Here is a 22,972-nt window from a genome sequence, read left to right as displayed (position 1 = left end):
GGTCTCCTTTGCTGGATCCTTGTCATGAGTGACCTCTGTCCCCTCTCCTTACTGTGGGTCTCACTCAGAGCTTTCTTCTGGGCCCTCCATTCCTCTCAATACATTCTCTCACTTAGTCAATGTCCTCCCCATGGGCTGGTATTCCCAGCCCTACTCCTGAGCTGGCTATCTCTTTGACAGCTGCCTGGACATCCACACCTGAAAGTCCAATTGGCTTCCCAAGCCCAACACGTCATGCCTTCCCTCTTTCACCCAGCCCTCCTCCAAGTCTCCCTTCCTCTCTTCTTCCTCATCCCTCCAGTCATTTAGGTCTGTTATTTTGGAGTCACTTTTGACTCTTGACTCTCTCCCTGACTCTCCCATCCATCTGATTGCTTGTCAGATCTCCACCATTCCACCTCCATGACACTGGTCTCCATCTATCCCCCTCCATAGCTGCCCCTGCTGTTGGAGTCCTCATCACATTTGCCTGGACTATGGTGACCATCTCCCAGGGGCTCTCAGATTCTCCCCTCATGTCTGACCCACCCTCCATGTAGCTGCTAAATTAATTTTCTTGATCTGATGTAGGGGGAGGGTGATGGTGTTAGGCAGGTCCAAGTTCAGGCCCCAGGAGTTCTGGTAGTCACCCTGGGATCACATCTGACTCCTCTAACTTCCCTGCCCTGCCCTCTCCCACCCCCAGTCTAAGGGTAAAGCCAACTTGCCCAAGGGCAGAGAGAAGAAATTCACCATAGCAAGCCTCTGGGGCATAACCAAATGTTTTATTGGCCCTACTTGCCCTACTGAAGGCATAGGAGGGGGCAGGACTATGTGAGGGGAGGTATCTGCATGAGGGAGAGGAGTAACTACAGTGAGACAGGATTGCTTATTGGGGAGGGGCAAGTAATAACTGAGGAGGAGGAGGAGGTGCACGGGGGTGGAAAGGCAGAAGGAGCTGTCCAGAGCTGGCACAGGGATCCTGGCACTGCCATCTATATCCCTTCTATTCCCAAACTAAAATTATGATTTATTGAGGCTGGTTTGGTCCCAGATCACAGGAACTTTGTAGGCTCATGGTGGAGGAGGTTGACTTGTGTGCATCTGTCCACCAGGGGGCTGAACGGCCAGCAGGGAGGACAGACACCACAGACTCTCAGGCCTCCTCTGCTGTGGCATCAATACCTGCATAAGTGAAGTTTTCAAACAGTGCCATGTTCACGTAGGCCTGAGAGAGAGAGGAAGAGGAGGGTGTTGGTAACAGAGAAGACTCCAGGGCCATCCCTTAGGCACAATTAACAATCTACATTCTCTAAATGTCTTCGGGTCCCTCCCAGCCCCAGATTCCATGACTGCAAAGGAAGCCCAGTTTTCTGGGGTTGGGGACAGAGGCTAGAAGGAGAGACCTGGAAGAGATTCAGAGTTATGACAATAATTATTATAAACATGTCTGGTCAGATTCAAGTGAAACATTCAACTGTTTATCGCAAAGTCCTTGGGGAGGAGATGGTGACATGTGGACTGGATGAGAGGACAGTCAGAAGGAGTTAGAACTAGGTGAGTAACCAGACATGAGTCTGTGATGGGTTCAGTGAAAACCTGGAGAAAAGTCCCTAGGCAAGGGCCCCAGGGATCTGTGCTTGACTTTGTGCCAGTCAACACTTTTATCAATGACTCAGCTAAAAGCATAGATGATAGGTTCATCAAGTTTGAGCTGAGAGGAGCTGACACATTATTGTGTGTGTATACATATTATTATGGGTGTCAGAGTTAGGATCCCAAAGGATACTGACAGGCTTCAGAATTGAGCTCAATCAAATGAGATGAAATAAAGGGATAAATGTGAACTCCATCTTGGAGAAAGGATCGGGAAAGGACAGAGCAGGTCAGACATAGTACCTACCTGGGGGCTTTCAAGGATTGTAAACCTGGGATGAGATGTGTGTGTGTGTGTGTGTGTGTGTGTGTGTAGTTTCCCATTTTGATGGAGACACCACAGGATTCTAGAATTTGAGAGCTAGAAAGGATGTCACCAGCAGTTTGTCCAACTTGTATAACAAAGGGACTGCCTCCCCACCCCATGGGCATTGTGCGATCTCTTTGTGATGGTAGGGAGGATAGGGAGCTCTTCACCTTTCAAGGTAGCCCCTTCCACATTGGGGAAGCTCTCAAGGTTAGAGTGCTTTTCCTGACACAGTCTAAATTCAATTCGTTCCTTTCTTCTTCCCTCCCTCCCTGACTTTCTCCCTTCCTTCTACACCTGTGGACCCAGCAGTGACTTCCCAGCATCTTGCATCTGAATCCTGGCTTGACCACTATTATCAGATGACCTTGGAACAGTCACTTCCCCCTTGCCCTCCCCATTTGTTCATCTGTAAAATGAAGTTGGCTGAGATTATCCCCAGGCCTTTCTAAGGAGATGGTCGTGTGAAAGGGATGGAGGACTGGGAGCTGCCCAGTTTCCCCCTCAAAGCAGCCACAGGGACCTAGGAAGGTACTGAGACAGACCAGCTTAGTGAAGAGGGAAGTAGGTGGGCACTGATTTCTCCTGGAGTCAGATGGCAGTGTGCCTTCATTGCTCAGACCCTTGGCCTGGCCAGTGTGGAACAGGAAGGGGGTAGAGAGCCATTCAGGTGGTGTTCAGGGCCCCAGGGAAATGCCCAAGGTCTTCTTCCTGCTGCCACCCCCAGCATAAAGATCAGTGGAGGGGAGTGGGGCAGACATTCCTTTGGAGAGCGCCCTCCCCAGGGGGAGGGGAGAGGTAGGGGGGCTCTGAAACCTCCATCAGCCAGGATTCCATGGAGGACGAGGCTGCAATGAGGCAGCCTGGCCTGGCCTGACCTCCTGCCTGGGTGGGCATTGGAGCTGGGGAGAATATCTAAGGCTGTCTCAACCCACTGTTGGGACTGTTGACAAGCTATGTGGGATCAAGGCCCCACATATTTCCTGGTCCTTCTCCTACTTCTCTGACTGGTCTTTCTCTTTTTCTTAATACCGTCCCCAGTCCTCAGCATTTGTATCACTCTTCAAAATCTGCCAAGTGCTTACCCAGAGTTAACCTTTGTGGTCCTCACTATAACTCTGGGAAGTGGGTGCTATTATCATTCCCATTTGACAGAGGAGGAAACTGAGGCAGGCAGAAGTTAAGTGACTTGATCAGGGTCACCCAGCTAGTAAGTGTCTGAGGCAGGATTTGAACTCAGATCATCTTGACTCTAAGCGGGCTCTATCCAATATATCACCCAGCTGCCTCTCCTCTCCTCTGGACTCAGCAGTCACCTCACAAGTCTAGCTTGGATTGTCCTCCTGAGTCCCATATTTCTTTCTGTCCCCAGAGGAATTTACTCCCCCTGCCTGCCTCTCCTCCCAACTCCCTGAATCCTGTCCAGACCTTGGCTTCCCTGTCACTTGCTTGTGTCTCCCCTTTCCCTCTAGCAGCCCCCAAACCCAGGCCCCCATTCATCTTCATCCTCTGTTCACATCTTCCACCTCATGGCTCCTGCCCAAGTCCACACCCTCTTCTCTCCTCTAACTCCCAGAATCTCAGAGCTGGAAGAAATCTTGGAACCATCTGGAGGTGGCGGTCCCTTCACCGGTGTGCCTCAGTGACCCTCTCTGAGCCACCTTTCCCAAGTGGCCAGAGCCACATTCTTCCTGGGACACCCCTCTACTCATTCAGCATTAACTTCTGATCTTGGCATTCAAGGCCTCTACAAGCTACAAGGTCCAGCCTATACTTTTCACTTTTTTTCATACTCCTCGCCTTTACCTAGGCTGTGCTCCAGTCTAAATGGGCTGCAGTTCTTATGCTTTTTTCTCCCTAATCCAGGCCTGGAAAGGCCTCACTCGGGGCCATCCCTTACCCCTCATCTCAGCCTTCAGAAGCCCTTCTGACTCAGGAGGCGCCTGTTCCCTCTAACCATCTGGTCCTACCCTCTCTAAGTTACTGGGATTTCTCTCAGTCTGGAGCAAAGGGCCAGATCCCAGAAGCAGCTGAATAAGGGGAGCATGGCAGAGCCCAGACATGAGCAAGGAGGGTCCTGCTGCACCCTTGGCCACCATGCGGCCAGGCTTGGAGGTTCTCTGTTACTCTGCAGGCCTTGGTTTTTAAGGCCACTCTGTTCATTTGTTTCTACTCTAACCCTCCAAGCTCCTCAAAGGGTTGTGAGTTCATTAAAGGGAGATGGAAAGGGAAGAGCCCAGAGCCCAGAGCCTGGGGCTTGTGTCCTACTTCCCAGAAGAGACAGGCTATCTGCTGAGTCGTCCTGGGGCCTGGCAGCAGAAACAGGGAAGAGATTGGGGGGAGGAGATGATGCTGAAGGAGAGAAGGGGGTGCCAGGAGTTGGCCTCTCCTCCTGGGGTCAGTCACACATTCTCACCTTTCTGGCTTCTAACATGCGGCCAAGCTGTACAGAGATCTGTGCAAAGGGTGGCCTTTCATATGGACGATCCCTCCAGCACTGCCGCATCAGCTCATACCTGTAAGGAGGAAATCACCAACCCTCAGACCTAGGAATGTGGGGATATGGCCCCCCAGGACTGGAGTGTGGATACATGTAAGTATGAGGCATCACTGATCTGCACATTAGATATCTGACTCTGGGGTTTGGGGGAATGTTGACTCTCAGGCCCTGGGGAGTGGGGGAAGGGGTCATTGATTCTCAGACCTAGGAGATGGGAGGGTATAGATCCTTGGGCCTGGAAGGTGGGAGATTCAGGATCCTGAGCTCTGTGGATGAGGAATCACTAACCTCAAGGCCTGGTGTGAATAGTGTGTGTGAGTGGGAGGCAACCCTGGACCATGAGATTGGACAGCAGGTGGGAGGTCTCTACCCTTCAGGTCTGGAGGGGGTGGGGGGTGGGGGTTGACAATGACTCAGTCTGAGCAGCTGGAAGTTCCAGGACCCTCTAGCCCCAGCCTATTTTCAGGCTTAGGGAGCGTCACACCCCTGACTCTTTGCTGAAGTTGGGCATAGCCTGAACTCTCTCCAAAGGCCTAGGGGCCCTCAAGGGTGTGGGTGAGAAGGGGCGGGACCTCACGCACACTTCATCATCACAATTTCGAGGTTGCTCCATCCGGTAACCCTGGGGCAGCTTCTCATAGAGTTCAGCACATGTCATTCCACAGTATGGCGTGCCCCCTGCAAGAGGAAGCCTGGCCTTAGAGCAGCCCCCTGCTCCCCCCAGGGCAGGGATTCTCATGGGGAGATTCATGGGGAGCGGGGGTGAGATGGACTGGGGCCATTTAGGGGATGTTGGGGGATATGACTGAGGGACTGGAAATAGGTTTCCATAATAATGAATTTGGTTTTGGCCAGGAATGGGGGGGCTTGGAATGGAGGGGGGAGGCTAGGGGTATGATCCATCACATGCCTCAGAGTATGGGACTGAGATGGGAGGGTTGGGGTGGAAGTGGGGAGCATTAATGGCGAAAGGGGCCAAGGGATTTACCGAGGCTTACGATCTCCCAGAGCAAAACCCCAAAGGACCAACTACAAAGAGAAGAGAGCAGCCTTGTTAAGCCTGGGTGAGTCAGGGTGGCCACTCACTCACCCTTCCCTCCCTTTCCATGGCACCAGCTGGGAATCACCGGGGCCAGACTCAGACTGACGGACAACAATGTCACAGTGTCCCAAAAGAACAATGAAGTGTGTGATGTAACAATAAGGCCTTCTCTCCTCCAGGCCTCTGGGCTGGGGAGGGGGCATCCATTGGGAGAAGGGGGGAGGGGGCAGGACAAGTGTCCTGAGCAAGGATCCCCAGTGCCTGATGGGGGTGGACAATATTCCCTAATGGCAGACCAGATTCCCCAGATGCTCCACTGGGTTCCCAGATCTTGCCACTCCTTTAACCCTAAGCCTCCCCAAATGTCCTCCTGGCTTTGACCCAAGGGGTACTTGCTGGGCTCAGTGCTCAGCATAGATCTATCCCCAGTGACTTCCACTGGCTCTCTAGGCCCCACTAGTTCCCCCCAGACCTAGCTGGTACCCTTTTCTTTCCCTCAGACTCACTCTGTCCCTTCTCTCCCTAAATCCACTTTTCATCTCTTCTCTTCTCCCTCACCCCACCCCCATCACCCCTTCTCCCCTACCCCTAGCCTGTCACCCCTCCTCTTTCACGTTCACCCTGTCTCTTTCTCTCCTTATAACCCTATCACCCTTTCTTCTCTCCCCCACCCATCACTCTTTCCATCCCTCTCTAGTCACCCCTTCTCTCCCCAGACCCCACATCCTATGTCTCCTCCCTTAATACTCCTTTCTCACTCACACATCACTTTTGGTGGTGTAGACACTATAGTTCAGCGACTCGATGGCCATCCAGCGCACAGGAAGCCGGCCCTGGAACAGAGGAGATACCAAGGGAGAGTGTTAGGGTCACATTGAGGGCAGAAGGGGGGAAGTGAGGTGTACTGGGGGAATAATAGACTTTGGCGTGACTGGGGGACATGAAGGCTTTGGGGGGGTCCCTGAGGATTAGGCTGAGTGGCCCCAGACTCACCATCGTCTTCTTCACGTAGACCTCCTCCCCCCGGGACAGACCAAAATCTGCAATCTTGGATGCCAGATTCTCCCCCACGAGCACATTCCTGGCTGCCAGATCCCTGTGGATGAACTTCAGGGGACAAGGGGGCACTGTGGGTCCAGGGATGAGAGCAGAGGGGCATAGGGCATGGTATAAGTACAGGACATGGGGACACTGTGGGTCCAGGGATAAAAGGAGGTTGTACAAGGCATGGTGTGGGCATAAAACAGGATGGGGACCTACTATAGTGTGCATATAGGTAGCAGGTCATGGTGAGGCCATGGATTCAGGGCAAGGTGTGGGCACAGCAAAAGATGGGTCATGGGGGTTGGTTTAGAGCAGAGTACAGTATGTGCAGGGTATATTTTGGGCACTGGTTATGGACAAGAGAGACAGCTAGCCTTTTTGTGAAGGGGACAATTCTGCCTTCCCTAAGAAAGGCAGAGACTGTCTAGACATGGACAACTATCCCAGGTCCATCAGACCTCAAAGTTTCTCCTTCTTTACCAGAGCCTCCTGGGGTCAGGTGGGTGGGGAAGACAGGGCTGGGGGGCACAAGGACATAGGGGGTTGGTCTATACTGCTTCAAGAAGGACAAAGATGAATAGAAAAGTGACTCCATTCACAGGGAGGTCAGAGGATCAGAGGTCTAGAACTGGAAGATGTCACAGAAGCTGAATGGGTACCTGCTAAGCTGGACATGGGCAGGGGAGGGAAGGAATTTCTTTGGGGGATGGGTCAAACCAGATGTTCCCAAGATCTCTCCCAATTTTGTGAATCTGTGTTCTTGTCCAATTTCTTCATTTAACAGATGAGGAAACTGAGGCCCAGGGAAATGAGACTGGATCAAGGTCTTAAAAATACTATCACAGGGGAAATCTGAACCCTGATACTTTTTCTTCAAATTCAGTGCTGTCTTTGTGAGACTACCTTGCCTCATTGTCTGAGGTCTCAGACTAACTGTGGGTGGAAAATAATAAGACCAGCCAGGCTAGCCAGCATCTTTCTAAAAAGGAGAGAGAGTCCATTCCCAGGCCCTGGGAAATCGCTTGGGCAGACCCTGCTTGTCCCACTCCAGAGGCACTGTAAATGATTTGTGATGCCTATGACATTCAATTTGAGATGTCTCATAGGCAGTTAGTTATTCAGGACTGACTCTCAGGAAAAAGGTTAGGGCTAGATATAGAGAACTGGAAATCCTTCGTATAAAGATGAGTTGAACCCATGACAGCACCTGAAATGATCAAGTGAAAGAGTATGGAGGGAGAAGAGCAGAGGGCCCAAGACTGAGCCAATTTGCTCCATGGCCAGCCAAATCAATCCTCTTGTGTTCCTGGATCATGATCCTCCCTCTCTGACCCCTGTAGCTTGGTACTGGCTTCCGGCCAGGGCTCACCTCTGCTCTTAGCTCTCCTGGTTACCTTCAAGACTCAGCTCCAACCTCACTTCATTCAGGAAACCTCTCCTGCTTTCCCTCACAGGTTCCTTTCTATCTAGTCTGTTCTTAGGTCGAATGTTCTAATTTATGCATGTTGTCTCCCCTCAGAATAAGTTCCTGAGGGAAGGGGCTGTTTTTAGGTTTTTTTTTCCGTCCTCAGTACTTAGCATAGTTCCCAGTACACAGCAGGTGTTTAATAAGGGCTTGTGGACTGACTGAATTGGATGAAGGGTATTTAGAACATTTGCCAGGCCAGAGGCTTGGGGATTTTCACCCCATGACTGTTTACTGGTGCTGGGGAAGGGAGCCAAACTCAAAGGCTGTGCTTAGGAGCTCACCAGTGGTGGGGTGCTGAACAGTCAGGGACAGGATGTTGACTATGGAAGTTAGCAGAGGGAGCTGTCATCATTTGAGCTTAAGGAGGCATAAACAGAGAAAGCCTGAGATATGAAACTGCTATGTCTGTGCCTCTTCCAAGGCAGGCAAAGAGAAGCTAGGCTGTCTGCTGCAGCAGTTATTCCTGGACTTCCCAGATGGAGGAAAGAGATATGCCCAGAGGGAACAGTGGAGAGAAGGGGAGAAGAGATCCTTCCCTGGGCAAGAGGAAGAGAGGAAGAAGGGACACTGAGCCTCTCGGGGCAAGACATGGGCAGAGGTTCCTCCTGGGGATGGGCATCTGGACCTTGTGGGGAGAAAGCTGCTCCCTGGGCACCATGGTATGTTTCTGAGTGCCTGACACATAGTAGGTACTTAATAAATGCTTGCCACTTGATTGATCTCCCTAGCTTTCCTATTTCATCCTGAAGGGTTCCCGCTCCCTCTTTTCTCATCTCCCCATGGGCAGCACCTGCTTCTCACTCAGGTACTGCATGCCCTTGGATACGTCACTGGCAAAGCGCAGCAGTTGCTGGGATGTGAGCGTGGAGGCAGTGCCGTGCTCATGTGCAAAGGCGGGGTCTGTCTCCAGCACTCGGCTCTTTCGAAGGAAGTCCAACAGGTTCCCATAGGGTGCATACTCAATGGCGATGTACAGGTACCCTGGAGTTGGTAAAGGTGGAGGAACATCAGATCAGGGAGTGATTCTGGGGTCGGGGGTTAGGGGTCAGAGTAGGAAGGGGCCTCACCTCGATTCTCACAGGCTCCCAACAGGTTGATAATATTTGGGTGATGTCCAAGTTTACACAGCACCTCCAATTCTCCAGCAAAGTCACGGTGGTCATTCTCTGAGGCAAACTCTGGACCCAATAGGAGCCAGTATCAGAGTCAAGGTGGCCATTGGGGTCCCAGGATTGGGAATAAACATGGGCTTTGAGTAGTGTCAAACCCCTGAAGTGGGTTTGACTAAAGGGGATAGGGGTCAGAACTGAGGCTAGTGGTTTGGATTACAGCAGGGCAGCTAAGGGTCAGGGGGTCAAGGGTTAGAGGTAGGAGCTCAGGGGTCAGGGCTTGCCAAATTCAGGGATAGGATGGGCATTGAGGACTGGAGGTTAAGATAGGGCTGGGACCTTTGAGCATCTTGACAGCTGCATTCATTTGGAGCCCATCTTTCTTGATCATGGCACGGAGGACCTGGCCGAAGTTACCCTCCCCAATGAGGTCCTCAAAGGTGATGTCTTCCCACTCCAGCACAGGGTAGCTCAAAGGCTCTGGCTGTGGCTTTGGGCGGCGAGTCAAGGTCAGAGTCCCAGAGCTGAATTGTAGGACAGTCTCTTCTCCCTTTTGGGGACAGAATTGACAATCACTTCAGGTGAAGGCAGAAGAGCTCATAGAGACAGCAACCAGCCTATGCCCAGAGCTATTGGCAGATAAGGATGCACAAGTGTGGAATATGTGAATGGAGGCAAACATGGACAGAGGTGAACAACACATACAGCCACACATGGCCACACATCCAGAGACATGGGTAAAGACAAAATCATAGAGCCTCGTTAGTTCATGAACGAGGACACCTTCAGGGAGAGTAAACTTTTTAGCTCCTGAGGCAGCTCCTTCCTCACTGAGACAGCTCTCTGGGTTAGAACTCAAAGCCTAAATTTGCCTCTATCATTCCTTACGCAGAACAAGGCTGATTCCCCTTCCACATGACAGTCCTTCAAAGACCTGTAGACATTTCTCATTGTCCCTTCAAATATTCTCTTCTCCAGGATAGACATGCCAGTTTCTACAAATGATCCTCAAGGACTGACCCTTTACCACCCTGACTGCCCTCCTCTGGACATCCCCCAGCTCAATAATGGTCTTCCTCTGGATTGTGATTCCCAGAACTGAACATAATGTCCTAATACTCCAGTTGAGATTTAACCAGGGCAGCACATGGCAAAACTTCTGCCTCCTTTTTTCCAGAACAGAATGCTTCAATGTGGCCTATCATTCTGTTTGCTTTCTTGGCCACCATCTGTCACTAATAATGAGATTATGGTTCACTTAAACCCTCTGGTAACTTTCAGCTTTGTGCCATCAGCAAGATTGATGAATGTACCATGTAAGCCTTTAGAAATCCATGGCAAAAATGTTAAATGGGACAGAAGCCAAAAGTGACCCCCTGGGACAAACGACTGGAGACATTCCAAGTTGACATCGGTTTATTGGTGGCTTACTCTTTGAAGTTCAACTAGTCATCTGGCTCTGAAGCTACCTAACTCATATCTAATGCCCGTATGTCTCCACAAAATACTTAGAGAAGATTTCTCAAAAACCTTGCTAAAACCCAGATGAGATCATGTCTACACCTTATCCTCCATCTATCCACTTGGGGCTATTGCTAGGAAGGGAAATGGGGCTAGACTAGCATGGCCAGTCACTGAAAAGTTGTCCTGGTTTTTTGTGATCCCCATTTTCCTTTCTGTAGGCAATCATGGGACCAGAGAGTGGGAATGGTCCTGTGAGGTCATCCAGCCCACGTCCAATCTGCTTCCTCACAGATACCCACTAGCTATTGCTTTCCTCATACATTTTAGAATTTTTCAAAGAACAGAAGCCAAGCTCACTAGCCTATGGGTGCAGGCTCTAGGCTGTCCCGGCCTTAGTATATTCCAGCGACTCCCTCTCATCTCCAGCATCAAGCACAAACTTCTCCCTTTGGCATTTAGTGTCCTTTCCTGCCAGGCCCCTTCCCGCTCTTCCAGTAGTATGATTTCCTCTGTTTTCCTAATCCCATAGTCCAGCCCAGCTGGCTTCTCAGCTCCTCACTTGTGCACCCTTCAATAGTTCCCTTGAAATTGTCCTTGAAGGCACCTGAACCCTGTGACCTGGCATTCAGGGCTGCCACAATCCAGCCTTATTCCCTACACCCCCTGTTCTGGCCCTTGTTGGATTCCTCACAATGTCTCATGCTGACACAATGTGTGCTTTCACACATCGGTGTGCCTTGATTCATACTGCTCCCTCTGCTCAGAATACTTCCCCTACCCCTGAACTTGACCAGCAGAATTCCTACCCATCCTTCAAGGCTCTGTTCAAATGTCACCTCCTCCAGGAAACCTTTTCTGATCTCTGTGTCCTGACCTGAGGATTGGCTTCTTCCCTCTCAGGCTTCCCCAGAAGGTAAGGTGCCTTTCTGCCAGGTTCATAGCCAGCATCATTTTCTGCATTATCTATGGGTGTATCCCTGCCCCCATACTGACAACCTTCCCAAGGGCAGGAAACATATCTAATCTAACAGCAGTAATAACAATGTAGATTTGCAAAGCACAGATATCTCATCTGATCTTCATAAAGACTTGGGAGGTGGATGCTACTATTAGTCTCCCATTTACAGTTGAGGAATATGAGGCAGGGAACTGGAAGGGGACTTGCCTAGGGTCATGCAGCTAGTAGGTGCTGAAGCAGGATTCAAACCCAATTCTTCCTGATTTCAAGTGCAGAACTCTATGTCTGGAGTCATTGAGCTACCTCTGTCCCTCTAATCTGGCTCCTAAGTAGCTAAATGTGATCCTCTCCCAGGGTCCAGCTCAGAGCTCTGCACCCAGAAATGGGCCCATCCCTACCTATGGCAGCCCCCCAAGGCTCTGGCCTGGGCCCTCTTTTCTTTTCTCTATACTTGGTCACTAGGCAACCCCATCAGGCTCCCATGGGTGTAATGACTATCCGTAGGTAGATGAGGTCTAGATTTCTAATTCCAGCCTCGGTCTCTCCCATGACCCCCAGTACTTCCTAGACATCTCCAGTCGCATGTCCCAGCTCTTCCTTTTCTGACTATCCTGGGACTACTGACCTCATGGCTCACTACCAAAATGTCTTCCTGGATACTCTCTCATTCACTCCACATCCATACCTAAGCTGCTGTCAGATCACCTCCACATCGACCCCATCTACCTCTTACCCAAAGTCACACAACTGTTGTCTGGACTCTCATTTCTTCTCCCCTGGACGGGGGGATATGTTCCCTCCCCCCTCTACAATCAGGATCCTGAGCTCCCCTCCAGGCCCGGCTCAGTTGCTTGGTCCTTTCCTGACCCCCTTATGACCTCCCAATGTCATGTCTCTCCTCAAATTCTCTCTGTGTCCATGCTGTTCTCCCCACTCCCACCCCACCCCACGGTAGGTAGAGAGATGAAGCATTTATAGAGGGTTTACACTGTGCCAAGCCTTGTGCCAAGCATAGGGGAACAAATACAAATGACAAAGAAAGACACTGCCTGCCTTCTGAGCGCTTCTACTCTAACACACAAAACAGAAATGGGAGGGGAATGAGGACATCCTTCAAGACCCAGGGCCTTACACACTGTAGGTGCTTAATAAATGTTTGCTGGCCTGACCTGGCCTGGCCTAACCACCCAGGCCCTGAAAGGCTGTGGAGGCCTACAGTACTGGGCAGAAGGCTAAAGTGAAGAGGAAGGAGTCTTGGAATCTGAGGCTTGAGATGGATCTCTGGGGCTGACATGTCCTTATCTCAGGTCTGGTCCAGACTGACCCCCCCCCCCCGAGGAATGCCAGCCTTGCCCTTCTCCTGAGAACCATGAATAGACCATTAGAGCCCCATGGGTGCATGTATGTAGGATCCCATGGCTAGAGGGCATGGGCCCACTGACATAAGGACAGACAGACAGACCTACTGGGATGGACAGACAGAGATAAGAGGGGGCAGCGACATGCCAAGCTGGAAGGAGGGACTGTGACGTGCACAGACATACACATGCACCCACCCACAGGCTGCTGTATGGAGCCCCATGCGGGGCCAGGCCACTGACCGAGCCTGACTGGTAGGTGAAGGTCCGTCTTTGATGAAGGCAGCTTTTGCGGATACAGACCAGGGCCAGCAGTGCAGCCAGAATGGTGAGGCACGTGGCTGACACAGAGCCCACAACGGCCAGCACTAGCTGTTGGTCCAGGCCAGGGCTTGCTGTTCGGCTATGCTGGGGTGGGCCCTCATTCTCCAGCCCTGGGAAGGAGGAAAGGAGGGGGGGTGACCAGAGACCAGCCAGAGCACAGAGGGCTGGGGGGAAGGTATCCCTCCCTCCTCCCCAGCTGAGGCTCCCTCTACAGAAGGACCCTCTCCCCCTCACCATTGCCCAGAGTTGTCTCCTCTACTACTTCACTCCAATCTCCCGGGCCCTGAGCACTGGCTCGAACCCGGAAATGGTAGCACGTGCTGGCGTTGAGGCTCTGAATGACAGTGCTCTCCTCGGCCCCTTCAGTGTCTACCCACAACGGCTCCCCAGAGCCCCCGACCGCCTGCAGTTCCACTATGTACTTGGCAATGGCTCCTGCCGGAGTCTCGGGGCGCTGCCAGGTCAGCCGGATTGCTGAGTCCGACAGGGCCTCGGCTCGGAGGAGCCTTGGAGCTGGGGGACCTGGGGAGGTCAGGAGGAAAGAACAGCAAAAGATTGGTACCCTCCAGGCCTTAGGCCCCTACCCCCACCTCCCAGGTCCCCACGGTGACCCTCCCCTTGCCCTGTACCAGCTGGGGGCAGGAGCACGCGTGCTGGTGGGGAAGCGGGGCCCAGGCGTGTGCAGTGATAGAGCTGCACTTCCAGCTGGTAGAAGGTGCCAGGCACGAGGCCGCTCAGCCTAGCGGTGCGTGCCTGGGGGGATGTGACGTTCCTGTGCAGCTCGTGACCCCGCACTGGGTCCCACAGGCGCAGCAGGAAACCGTCTCCCACCAGGGGACCAGGTACAGCAGGCAAGGACCAGGTCACTCGAAGCCAGTCTGGGGCCTCCACGTGCCAGTCCTCCAGCCAAGGTCGCAGCGTGGGCTCTGCAGCCAGAGGGTAGAGGTTAGGCAGCCTGGGGTCCAGGGAGGGAGAAGGGGCCACAGCCTATTCCTGGACACAGCCTTCATCAGTCAGGGGTCTGCCTGGGAAGCACTTCCTCTCCTCTCCCCAGGGATGGGCAGGACTCTTACCAAGGCAGTCAGTAGCCATGATGGAGGGTGGTCCCCAGGCTCCCTCACCCCCTTCTCCTGGGCGGCTCAGCTGCACCAGAACACTGTACCCCGTCTGAGGCCGGAGATTCATCAGGGTCACATTCTCACTGGGGTCCACTGATGGGAAGGGAGGTCATAGTGGTCAAGAAGAGCAGGAGGGGAAGGCAAGAAAGAAATGCAGGGAGGGAGCTAATGGAGGGTAGTGTGGACCATGGTGGACCTTCCTTTGGCCACCCCCCAGACCCTGCCTTCTCCCTGACCCTGCGCATTCTCCCTCTGCTCCCCTTCCCCTTCGCTCACTCACCCACGATTGTGGACCAGGCCGCAGAGCTGTCCTGAGGCCGATAGCGAAGGCGCACAGATGTGATGGGCCCATCCCCTGAGAACAGCACCAGTGGGGAGACCACAAGTTGGCGACTGAGGCGAGCCAGGAGCCTTGGTGGGGCCAGGGGCACTGGAGGGACTGAGGGAGGGGAGAACATTACATGAAGACCCACCCCTGAGGTGGGGTCTACAGTATGTACCCCAAGCTCACAGACTAACAGGAAAGGAGAGGACCCAAGCCTGGGCTAGAAAAGGGACCTTCCTGCTGCCAGTGCCCATTGAAGGCGTGGAGTGGTGCCTGGGACATGGGAAAAAGCCATGATCAGAGGACCGGAGCTAGAGGGCTCAGGTTCACAGGTAGGACTGTTACTTCTGGGTGGCATTGGCAAGTCACTCCTCCACATACCACACACCCTGGGACTCAGTCTCCTCACCAACAAAATGAGGAGCTTGGGCCAGATGCCTGTTAGGATCTCTTCCAGTTCTGGATCCTCGACTCTGTTAAACTCCTAAGGTCACACCAGAGGGAGCTGTGAGACCCCCGAATGGGACAGGGCCAGATGGTAGGAAGAGGCCTGGCATATGGGCCACACAGCTAGGTTCTGTTCCCCACTCTCAGTGTGACCTTGAAGGAATCACAGATCATAGGGTTCCATAATCGAAAGTCAGCCTTAAATAGCATTTGATCTGGTCTTCTTAAAGCATGAAGCCTTCCAAATGACCATCTAGCTCTTGCCTAAGTATGTCCAGTGACTGGGAACTCACTCCCCTGTGAAGCAGTCCCCTGTCCTTTAGGGCAGGTCATTGTTAAGAAGATTTCCCCCTCCTAATATCAGGCTTAAACCTATCTCTCTGTAACCTCTACCTATTACTCTGAATTCTGTGTCTGGGACCAAGCGGAACAAAACTTAGCCGATCACTGCACCATGTCCACTCTGCATTCTTGAATGGATCTTCCCATGCCATGAGCTCCAGGCCTCTGACCCAGCTGTCAGCCCTCCATGGAAGCTCTGCAGCTGATGAGGGAGGGAGGTATGAAGCCAAGTGGCCTGACTTCTGGGTCCACTACCAATGGGTAATTTCTAATTTCAGCTGGGGCAGGGCAATCCTTTGTTGTCAGAAGGCTCTTCATCTCTGGTCCGCATCTCCTCCTCTTACCTTGAATCTCCCATTTAACTGCTAAGATCCTAATCCTCAGTAGGGAGCAGTAGCCTGGGGACCACCCTCCTCTTCCTTGGCTCCCAGTCCAGGCCTCTGCCCTGAGCTCCTTCTTGTCTCCCATTCTATAACTCAACAATCCTCTTCCTTGCCTCCCAATCCTGGCCTTGATTTTTCCTCCTCTGCTTCAATATCTGAGGAAGAGGAGACCAAAGGCAGCTGTTCCCCCTAGTGCCCTTGATCCCAGACCCTCCAGGAGACTGCTCTCTCCATCACTCCCTCTCACTTTGTTGTACAATCTCTCCATGCCCACTGGCTCCTTCCTGCTGCCCATAAGTAAACCCAGGTCTCTATCACCCTTCCAGAGACAAACTCTTAGAATGGGGTCTTCGATGTCTCTATTTCCTCACCTACCCCTTGCCTTTCTGGCTTCCTAGCTTACCACCAGATGGAAACTATCCACTCCAAGGTCACTGCAAAATTCAACAGCCTCTTCTTGGTCCTGCTCCAAGTCTCTGCACACTGAATCTCTGTGGAACACACACTTTGCTGGCCCTTTTAAAACTAATCTTGCCTTCTCTTTGCCAAACCATCCAGACTCTTTATGGGGTTAGCATCCTGCTCCCTCATGTCTCCCCAGGGCCCTGGCCTGGGCCCTCTTCTCTCCCTAATCCTCTTCCTCATCATTTCCCATGGTTCAATCATCTCTCTACAAAGGACTCCTAGGGCTCTGCTACACAGCCCCTGTCTTTCTGCAGATCTCCAATCCCACATGGAGATCCTATGGACAATCTCTACCTACATGTCTTCTTATCCTCTCAGACACATCAAGTCCAAAATGAAACTCGTTATATTCCCCTCAAAGTGAACTCTCCTCCATTTGAGGGCTGACCATGTCACGCTTCTGGTCTAAAATCTTTAGTAGCTCCCTACTGCCTCAAAAATAAAATACAGGGGCAGCTAGGTGGCATGGGAGGTAGGTTCTATTACTATCCCCATTTTACAGTTGAGGAAACTGAGGTAGACAGAAGTTAAGTGATGTTTCTAGGGTCACATAGCTAGTACGTGTCCAAGGCCTGATTTGGACTCAAGTGTTCACATAAATAGCCCAGCACTCTATCAACTGCACTTCTGAGTTGTCTGAATAGAGATGGGTGAGGCAAAAAAATAAAATACACACACACAATATAAGAACAGGATAGATTATAAGAGATACAGTGGGCACAGGACCAACAGGACTTGGCAGCTGACAAGATGGAGGGAGGATGTGAGGGACAGGGATGACTCTGGCTTTTGAGTCTGGGTGCTTTGGACAGAGAGAAGGAAGTTAGGGAAAGGAGCAATTCTGGGAAGCAGATGGGGAGTTGTTTGGAGTAGAATGAGTTTGAGGTACCAGATACGGCAGCTAAGTAGCAGAGTAGCTGTGTGACCCTGGGCAAATCACTTAACTTCTTTTCTGTCTCAATTTCCTCAACTAAAATGTCTTAGCACAGTGATAGAAGCAAGGTTAAAAATCACATAGTAGGTACTTAATAAATGTTTGTTCCCTCTTCCAGATATGGGGACATCCAGGGAGAGATCTAGGAGTGATCCTCCAAAGGGAGGAGGTCAGGAATAGATCCAGACCTGGGAATTCTCTTCAGAGAGATAATAATGGAAGTGCTGGGGTTTCCTATTCCAGGTTGCTAAGTGAGAGATAAAAGCCAAGGGGAAAGCGTTGGGTGGGGTGGTGGTGATGATGTGTTGGAGGACAGGTAGAGGAAGAAGAGCCAAAAAAGAGAAGTCAGGCAGATAGAAAGAATGGAGAGGGAGAGGGAGAGGGAGAGAGAGACAGACAGACAGACAGAGAGACAGAGAGAGAGAGAGACAGAGAGAGAGAGACAGAGACAGAGAATTCAGGAGGAAGGGGTAGACACTCCAGCAAAGGTTGCAAAGGGTGAGGCTTGAGGAAGGCTACTGGCCTTGGTGCCATCTGGGTCACTTTGTTTAGTTGTTTTGTCAGTTATGTCCAACTCTTTGTGACCCCTTTAGGGGTTTTCTTGGCAAAGATACTGGAGTGCTTTGCCATTTCCTTCTCCGGCTCATTTCACAGATGAGGAAACTGAGGCAGAGTGAAGTGACTTGCCCAGGATCACACAGCTAGTAAGTATCCGATGCTGAATTTAAACTCAAGAAGAAGAGTTTTCCTGATTCCAGTGTCAGCAACCCTATTCACTGAGCCATCTAGCTGCCCATCTGGGTCACTAGTGGTATCTAAAACAGAGCTCTCAGTAGAGTTGGGGCCAGAATCCAAAACATGAGAATACAAGAATGCAAGGAATCAAATCTGACCTTATTGGCATCACTGAGGTTTGGTGGGATGAAACCCTTGGCTGGACCAGATGGGTATACTTTATTCAAAAGACACAGAAAAGAGAAAAGAGGACAGAGAATTTTATATGCTAAGATGAAAGAGTCAACTAAGGAAATGAAGAACCAAAGAGGGGGAAGATGGTTAAGAACATTTGAGTGAAGGTCAATGGAGGGCGAAACATAAATGAACAGCCTAGTGACTATCTAAGATAGAGAGAGGAAATAGATGAGGAATTTGGGAAACAGATGAGCCTAAGGAGGCAGGCTAGAGTTATCCTGATATCTGCTGGCATTTTCTTTTTCTGACAAAAGCAGATTCTATGATCAAACAAATGAAGAACTCTGTGGAACTGGAGAAAAGGACATCACTAGGACAATGAGAGCATTTCAGAATTAAGGAGATCACAGATTCATTACAGTATCTGTGTATATGGAGAAAATAAGATTAATGAAAGATAGGACGTATGCTGGAGGTAGAAGGGATAGTCAGTGTCAAAAGAGAGAAGGAAGAATTGTTTAGCTCTAATTTTGTTTCCTTTTTCTCTGCAAAGCAAAAGACCTTCAGACTGTAAGTGCAGAACAAAAGTGACTAAGAGGCTATGAAAGGAGATGGGAAGAGGGTGCCTGCCCACCTTGGATGAAGTCAAGCCCCCTGTCCCAGATGAATGACATCCTTGGGTCCTGAAAAAACTGGCAGGGGACATCTGAAAGATGATGAGCAAGAGAGGTACCACAATACTGCAGAAGGGCAAATGTCCTGATTTTCAAGGAAGAGAAACTGAGTCATACAGTTTGATTCCTGAGAATATTTTAGAATGGCTCATTAAATAGGTTAATATATATCTAGAAAAGGAAACAGCAGTCACAAAGAGCCAGCTTACCTTCATTGAGGAAGGGTCACATTCAAGTCACCTGATTTCCTTTTTTTCTTTTTTGATCAAGGTCACTAAATCGGTGGATCAGAAGTGCTTGACAAAGTATACTATTCTTGTGGAAAAGATGGGGAAAACATACAAAATGACAGGGTTGGACTGGATGGCTTCTGGACAGCTAGGTGGCGCCATAGTGCATAGAGCGCCAGACCTGGAGTCCAGAAGATTTATCTTCCTGAGTTCAAATCTGACCTCAGACACTTACTAGCTATGTGACTCTGGGAAAGTCACTTTACCCTGTTTGCCTCAGTTTCCTTGTCTGTAAAATGAACTGGAAAAGGAAATGGCAAATCACTCCAGTATCTTTGCTGGTCACAAAGAACTGGACACAACTGAAATGACTGAACTACAAAGCCTCTTCTATCTCTAGATCCCATGAGGCCAGGATTATAATACAATTAGATTCAAAACTGTCTGAAAGACTGGATTTAAAGAGCATTTTTTAATAGTTTGATGCCAGTTTGGCAAGAAGACTCCAGCAAAGTGCCCCAGGGACCTTTGGCATTTAACATTTTTATCACTTGGCAGTCTTATCATATGTGTAGATGACCTCAAGCTGGGTGTGATAGCTAATACACTGGATGATAGAGTTGGGCTAAAAAGGTCTTGATAGGCCAGAGCATTGGGCTGATCAAATGATATCCAAGAGGGATAAAGTCTCACACTTGGGTTCAAAAGAAACCTGCTGGGGGAGTAGCGGGAATGACGCAGTTGTTCAAAAAAAGATCTGGGGGTTTTAGCTGACCACAAGCTCAACATGAGTCATCATGGGATGTAGTAGCCAAAAAAGCTGATGCAAGGTCAATCTTCCTTCAGAGAGGCAGAGTAGGAATCAGGAGGCAGCAGTCCCTCTGCCCTCTGCCCAGACCAGGTCACGTTGGAGTTTTGTGTTTGACTCTGAGTACCACCATGTAGATTACTCCAGGGGATATGAGAACTCTCTTCAGTTATGTTAAGGGCTGTCCTATGGGGGAGGGAGGAGATCCTTGTCCTGCTTTGTCTCAAGGACGGTCTAGTGACATCTTATAGAATGATGAGGGAGAGCTCGTTGGCTGTGGAAGGAGGATCCCAAACCCAGTGGAAAGACCTGAGCTGGACAAGGACAAGAGATAGCATGGGGGAGGGGTTTAACTTCATATGGTACCATGAGGTCAATCAACAAATATTCATTAAGCACCTCCTTAGAGGCAGCTAGGTGGCATGGTGGATAGAATGCTGGGCCTGGAGTCAGGAAGACTTGAGTTCAAATTTTTACTTACCAGCTGTGTGACCCTAGACAAGGTACTTTAACTTCTGTTTGCCTCGGTTTACTCAACTGTAAAATGGGGATAATAATAACACCTACCTTCCACAGTTGTTATGATGATCAAATAGATTTATAAAGCACTTAGCAGAGTGCTTGGCACATAGTAAACATTTAATAAATAATTGTTTCACTCCCTCCTATGGGTCAGGACCAGGGCTTAGGAGTCTGGGAAGGAGGCCAGGCTCAGTTGGTTGGAGGCACTCAGGGGATTGGGCTTAGACTCTGCTTTGAAAGCTAGGGGTATCCCCTGAAAGGGATCTAGGGGTGAAAAGCAGCCAGTGAATGTGACTCAGTAGAATGAACAAGACAGGAGAAGGAAGACACATTAGGGAGCCTGCAAACTATTCAGGTCAAGGTTGAGGTAAGGGAGAGAGAAGCAGACTGACTGGAAGAGAGTTTTCTAGAGGCCAGACACCAGAGGAGCCAGCTCTGAGATTGGTGAATTACCCCCTACAGCCATAGGGGCCAAGTGAATGGGCCAGGGCTAGAACCAGGAGGGTGGCAGTGCCAGGGAAGGACCCTGTCCTGGCAGATGCCAGATCCTATGCTCCTGGCACCTCAGGCCCTTGATCTCATCTCCCCTGGGTCTTCCCCTTCATGCCCTTGGGTCCTCCTATCCCACCAGATCCCACTGATCCCAGAGATAAGCCTGCGGCTTGCTGGAGTCACCTCGCCATCTTGATTTCTCCCTTTTCATCCTCCCAATACTCTCGGGTCCTACCTTTGATGTTGACCTTGAAGTGCCTGCTGTCCTGGCCACCAGATGTAGACACTCGACACTCCCACAGGCCGTGGTCTGTGGCGCTCACAGGTGGCACTTGGAACTCTGAAGTGGTCTTGTCCACTTCCATGATGGCCTTTGATGGCTGTGTATGGTTAATGGAGAGCTTGGTGAGTGCATTTAGAGATATCAACATGGGCACAGGTGTGTATCAGCCCACATCCATGTAGAGGCAGTAAGGGAGAGGGGAGGGTTAGGAGACCTGGGTTCCAATCCCACTTCTGATGCTTCCTAGGTGTGTGGGTGACCTTGGACAAGTCACTCCTGCCCGGTGAGGTACTTTCATCTGTCAAATGGTGATGCACACATGCTTGCAGACCCTCCCTCCCCAAGGGCTGGTGAAAATCTCCTGAAACTCTGGCTATGAAGCATTGTAAAGATATTGGTTCGTGCTGTTCCACATGAGGGCACATGTTCGAGGACATACTTTCATGTGGGAAGCTTTGTAAGACCATGAAAGATTCATGATCTAACTTTCATTATATGAAAGAGAGAATGGAGGAAGCCCCCTGAGGTGTGTGTGTGTGTGTGTGTGTGTGCGTGTGTGTGTGTGTCTGTGTGTGTGTGTGTGTCTGTGTCTGCATGAGAGAAAGAGAGAGAGAGAGAGAGAGAGAGAGAGGAGAAAGAGAAAGAGAAATAGAAAGACAGAGAGAGAAGAGAGCCAGAAAGACAGAGAAGACAGAGAGAGAAAGAGGAGAGAGTCAGAGACAGAAAGACAGAGAAAGAGAGAGAGGAGAGAGACAGAGAGAGAGAAAAGAGACAGAGAGAGAGAGAGGGAGAGGAGAGAGATAGACATAGACAAAGAGGAGGAAGGAGCTCTGTGCCACTGACATTTGCTGGGATGGGGGCTTGGTCTGAGGGCAAAGTGCTCACAGGATAATAAGGAAGTCAGAGTACCATCACTCTAGGGCTGAAACGTCCTGGCTTCCACTTTCTCCTTTTACAGATGAGGGAACTGAGGCCCAGGAAAAAAGAAGTGACTTGCCCAAGGTCACATGGGCAGCAGACATCAGAGCTGGATTTGAACCCAGATTCAACCACCAGAGCCCTACCAGGGCTCTTTCCATGGCCCAGGCTAGCACCAGAGGTTCAGATCAGTGGATGGAGTCAGGGTGGACCAAATATAAAGACGGTGGGTGAGGGGAAAGGTCACAGAGGAGAGTTGGAGGGGTCAAGAGGGGTGCTGACCATAAAGACGGTGCCATCGGGTCTTCGTAGCTCCATGTTGCCCCGCACAGGGGGCGGGTTCCCTGTGGCTGCGCAGCTGACCACGGGCATGGCTCCCACATTGAAGTCCAACTCTGAGGCCATGTTTACGATCTCTGGGATTCGGTCTGGGGTGGGGGTAGGGGTAGAAATGCTCATATGTGTGCATACATGCACCCATATAGAGCCACTCAAGGACATGTGGATGGGGAGTGGGATAGGAGGCCACAAAGGCCTACCCTGAAACCTTTGCTAAGGCTGAACCAGGTCGGGCCCTGAGCCCACTGTTACTCCTGGGGTGAGGCTGTGCAACCCACCTGCCACCACCCAGACCCTCCCCTGGCTGGCCTTTCCTGTTCCCTACCATCTAACCTTCTCCCAGACCTGATTTCTCACAGTGCTCCCCATGCCATCCTGAGGGGCAAACACAGCCACTGAAGCGGTCACAGGTGCCTCCATTCTGGCATTGACACTTCAGGGCACAGGAGGCCCCAAACCAGCCAGGGGCACAGGCTAAGGGGACAGAAAGAGACATTAGCTAACGAGACAGAAGGGGTACTGATTAAGGAGGAAGAGGGGGCACAGGCTGGGGAGGCAGATGAGGGGGCAC

General features: G+C 50.9%; 1 protein-coding gene across 8 annotated transcripts in view; it reads right to left on the bottom strand.

Annotated features, from left to right (window-relative positions):
• Positions 1–743: 743 nt before the first annotated feature.
• TIE1 (tyrosine kinase with immunoglobulin like and EGF like domains 1) overlaps positions 744–22,972 on the bottom strand; it is a 31,936-nt gene continuing 9,707 nt past the window's right edge. For 2 of the 8 annotated variants that reach the window (XM_072649121.1, XM_072649116.1), the window contains 17 exons: positions 22,735–22,875; positions 22,345–22,490; positions 21,097–21,241; positions 14,608–14,766; positions 14,283–14,420; positions 13,839–14,135; positions 13,444–13,731; positions 13,084–13,319; positions 9,445–9,655; positions 9,064–9,174; positions 8,787–8,977; positions 6,478–6,591; positions 6,247–6,317; positions 5,431–5,471; positions 5,024–5,120; positions 4,359–4,458; positions 744–1,207 (listed from right to left, as the gene is read on the bottom strand). In XM_072649121.1, the coding sequence (XP_072505222.1) occupies positions 1,136–1,207; positions 4,359–4,458; positions 5,024–5,120; positions 5,431–5,471; positions 6,247–6,317; positions 6,478–6,591; positions 8,787–8,977; positions 9,064–9,174; positions 9,445–9,655; positions 13,084–13,319; positions 13,444–13,731; positions 13,839–14,135; positions 14,283–14,420; positions 14,608–14,766; positions 21,097–21,241; positions 22,345–22,490; positions 22,735–22,875 (2,558 nt within the window). In that variant the 3' untranslated portion in view covers positions 744–1,135. Of the gene's footprint in view, positions 1,208–4,358; positions 4,459–5,023; positions 5,121–5,430; positions 5,472–6,246; positions 6,318–6,477; positions 6,612–8,786; positions 8,978–9,063; positions 9,175–9,444; positions 9,656–13,083; positions 13,320–13,443; positions 13,732–13,838; positions 14,136–14,282; positions 14,421–14,607; positions 14,767–21,096; positions 21,242–22,344; positions 22,491–22,734; positions 22,876–22,972 lie in introns of those variants that run through there. The other 6 variants (XM_072649118.1, XM_072649117.1, XM_072649119.1 and 3 more) reach the window with 6 other exon arrangements.

The sequence above is a fragment of the Notamacropus eugenii genome, chromosome 2, assembly GCF_028372415.1.
Source record: "Notamacropus eugenii isolate mMacEug1 chromosome 2, mMacEug1.pri_v2, whole genome shotgun sequence".
Taxonomy (NCBI): domain Eukaryota; kingdom Metazoa; phylum Chordata; class Mammalia; order Diprotodontia; family Macropodidae; genus Notamacropus; species Notamacropus eugenii.
This window is presented reverse-complemented; position numbering and strand designations above follow the sequence as displayed.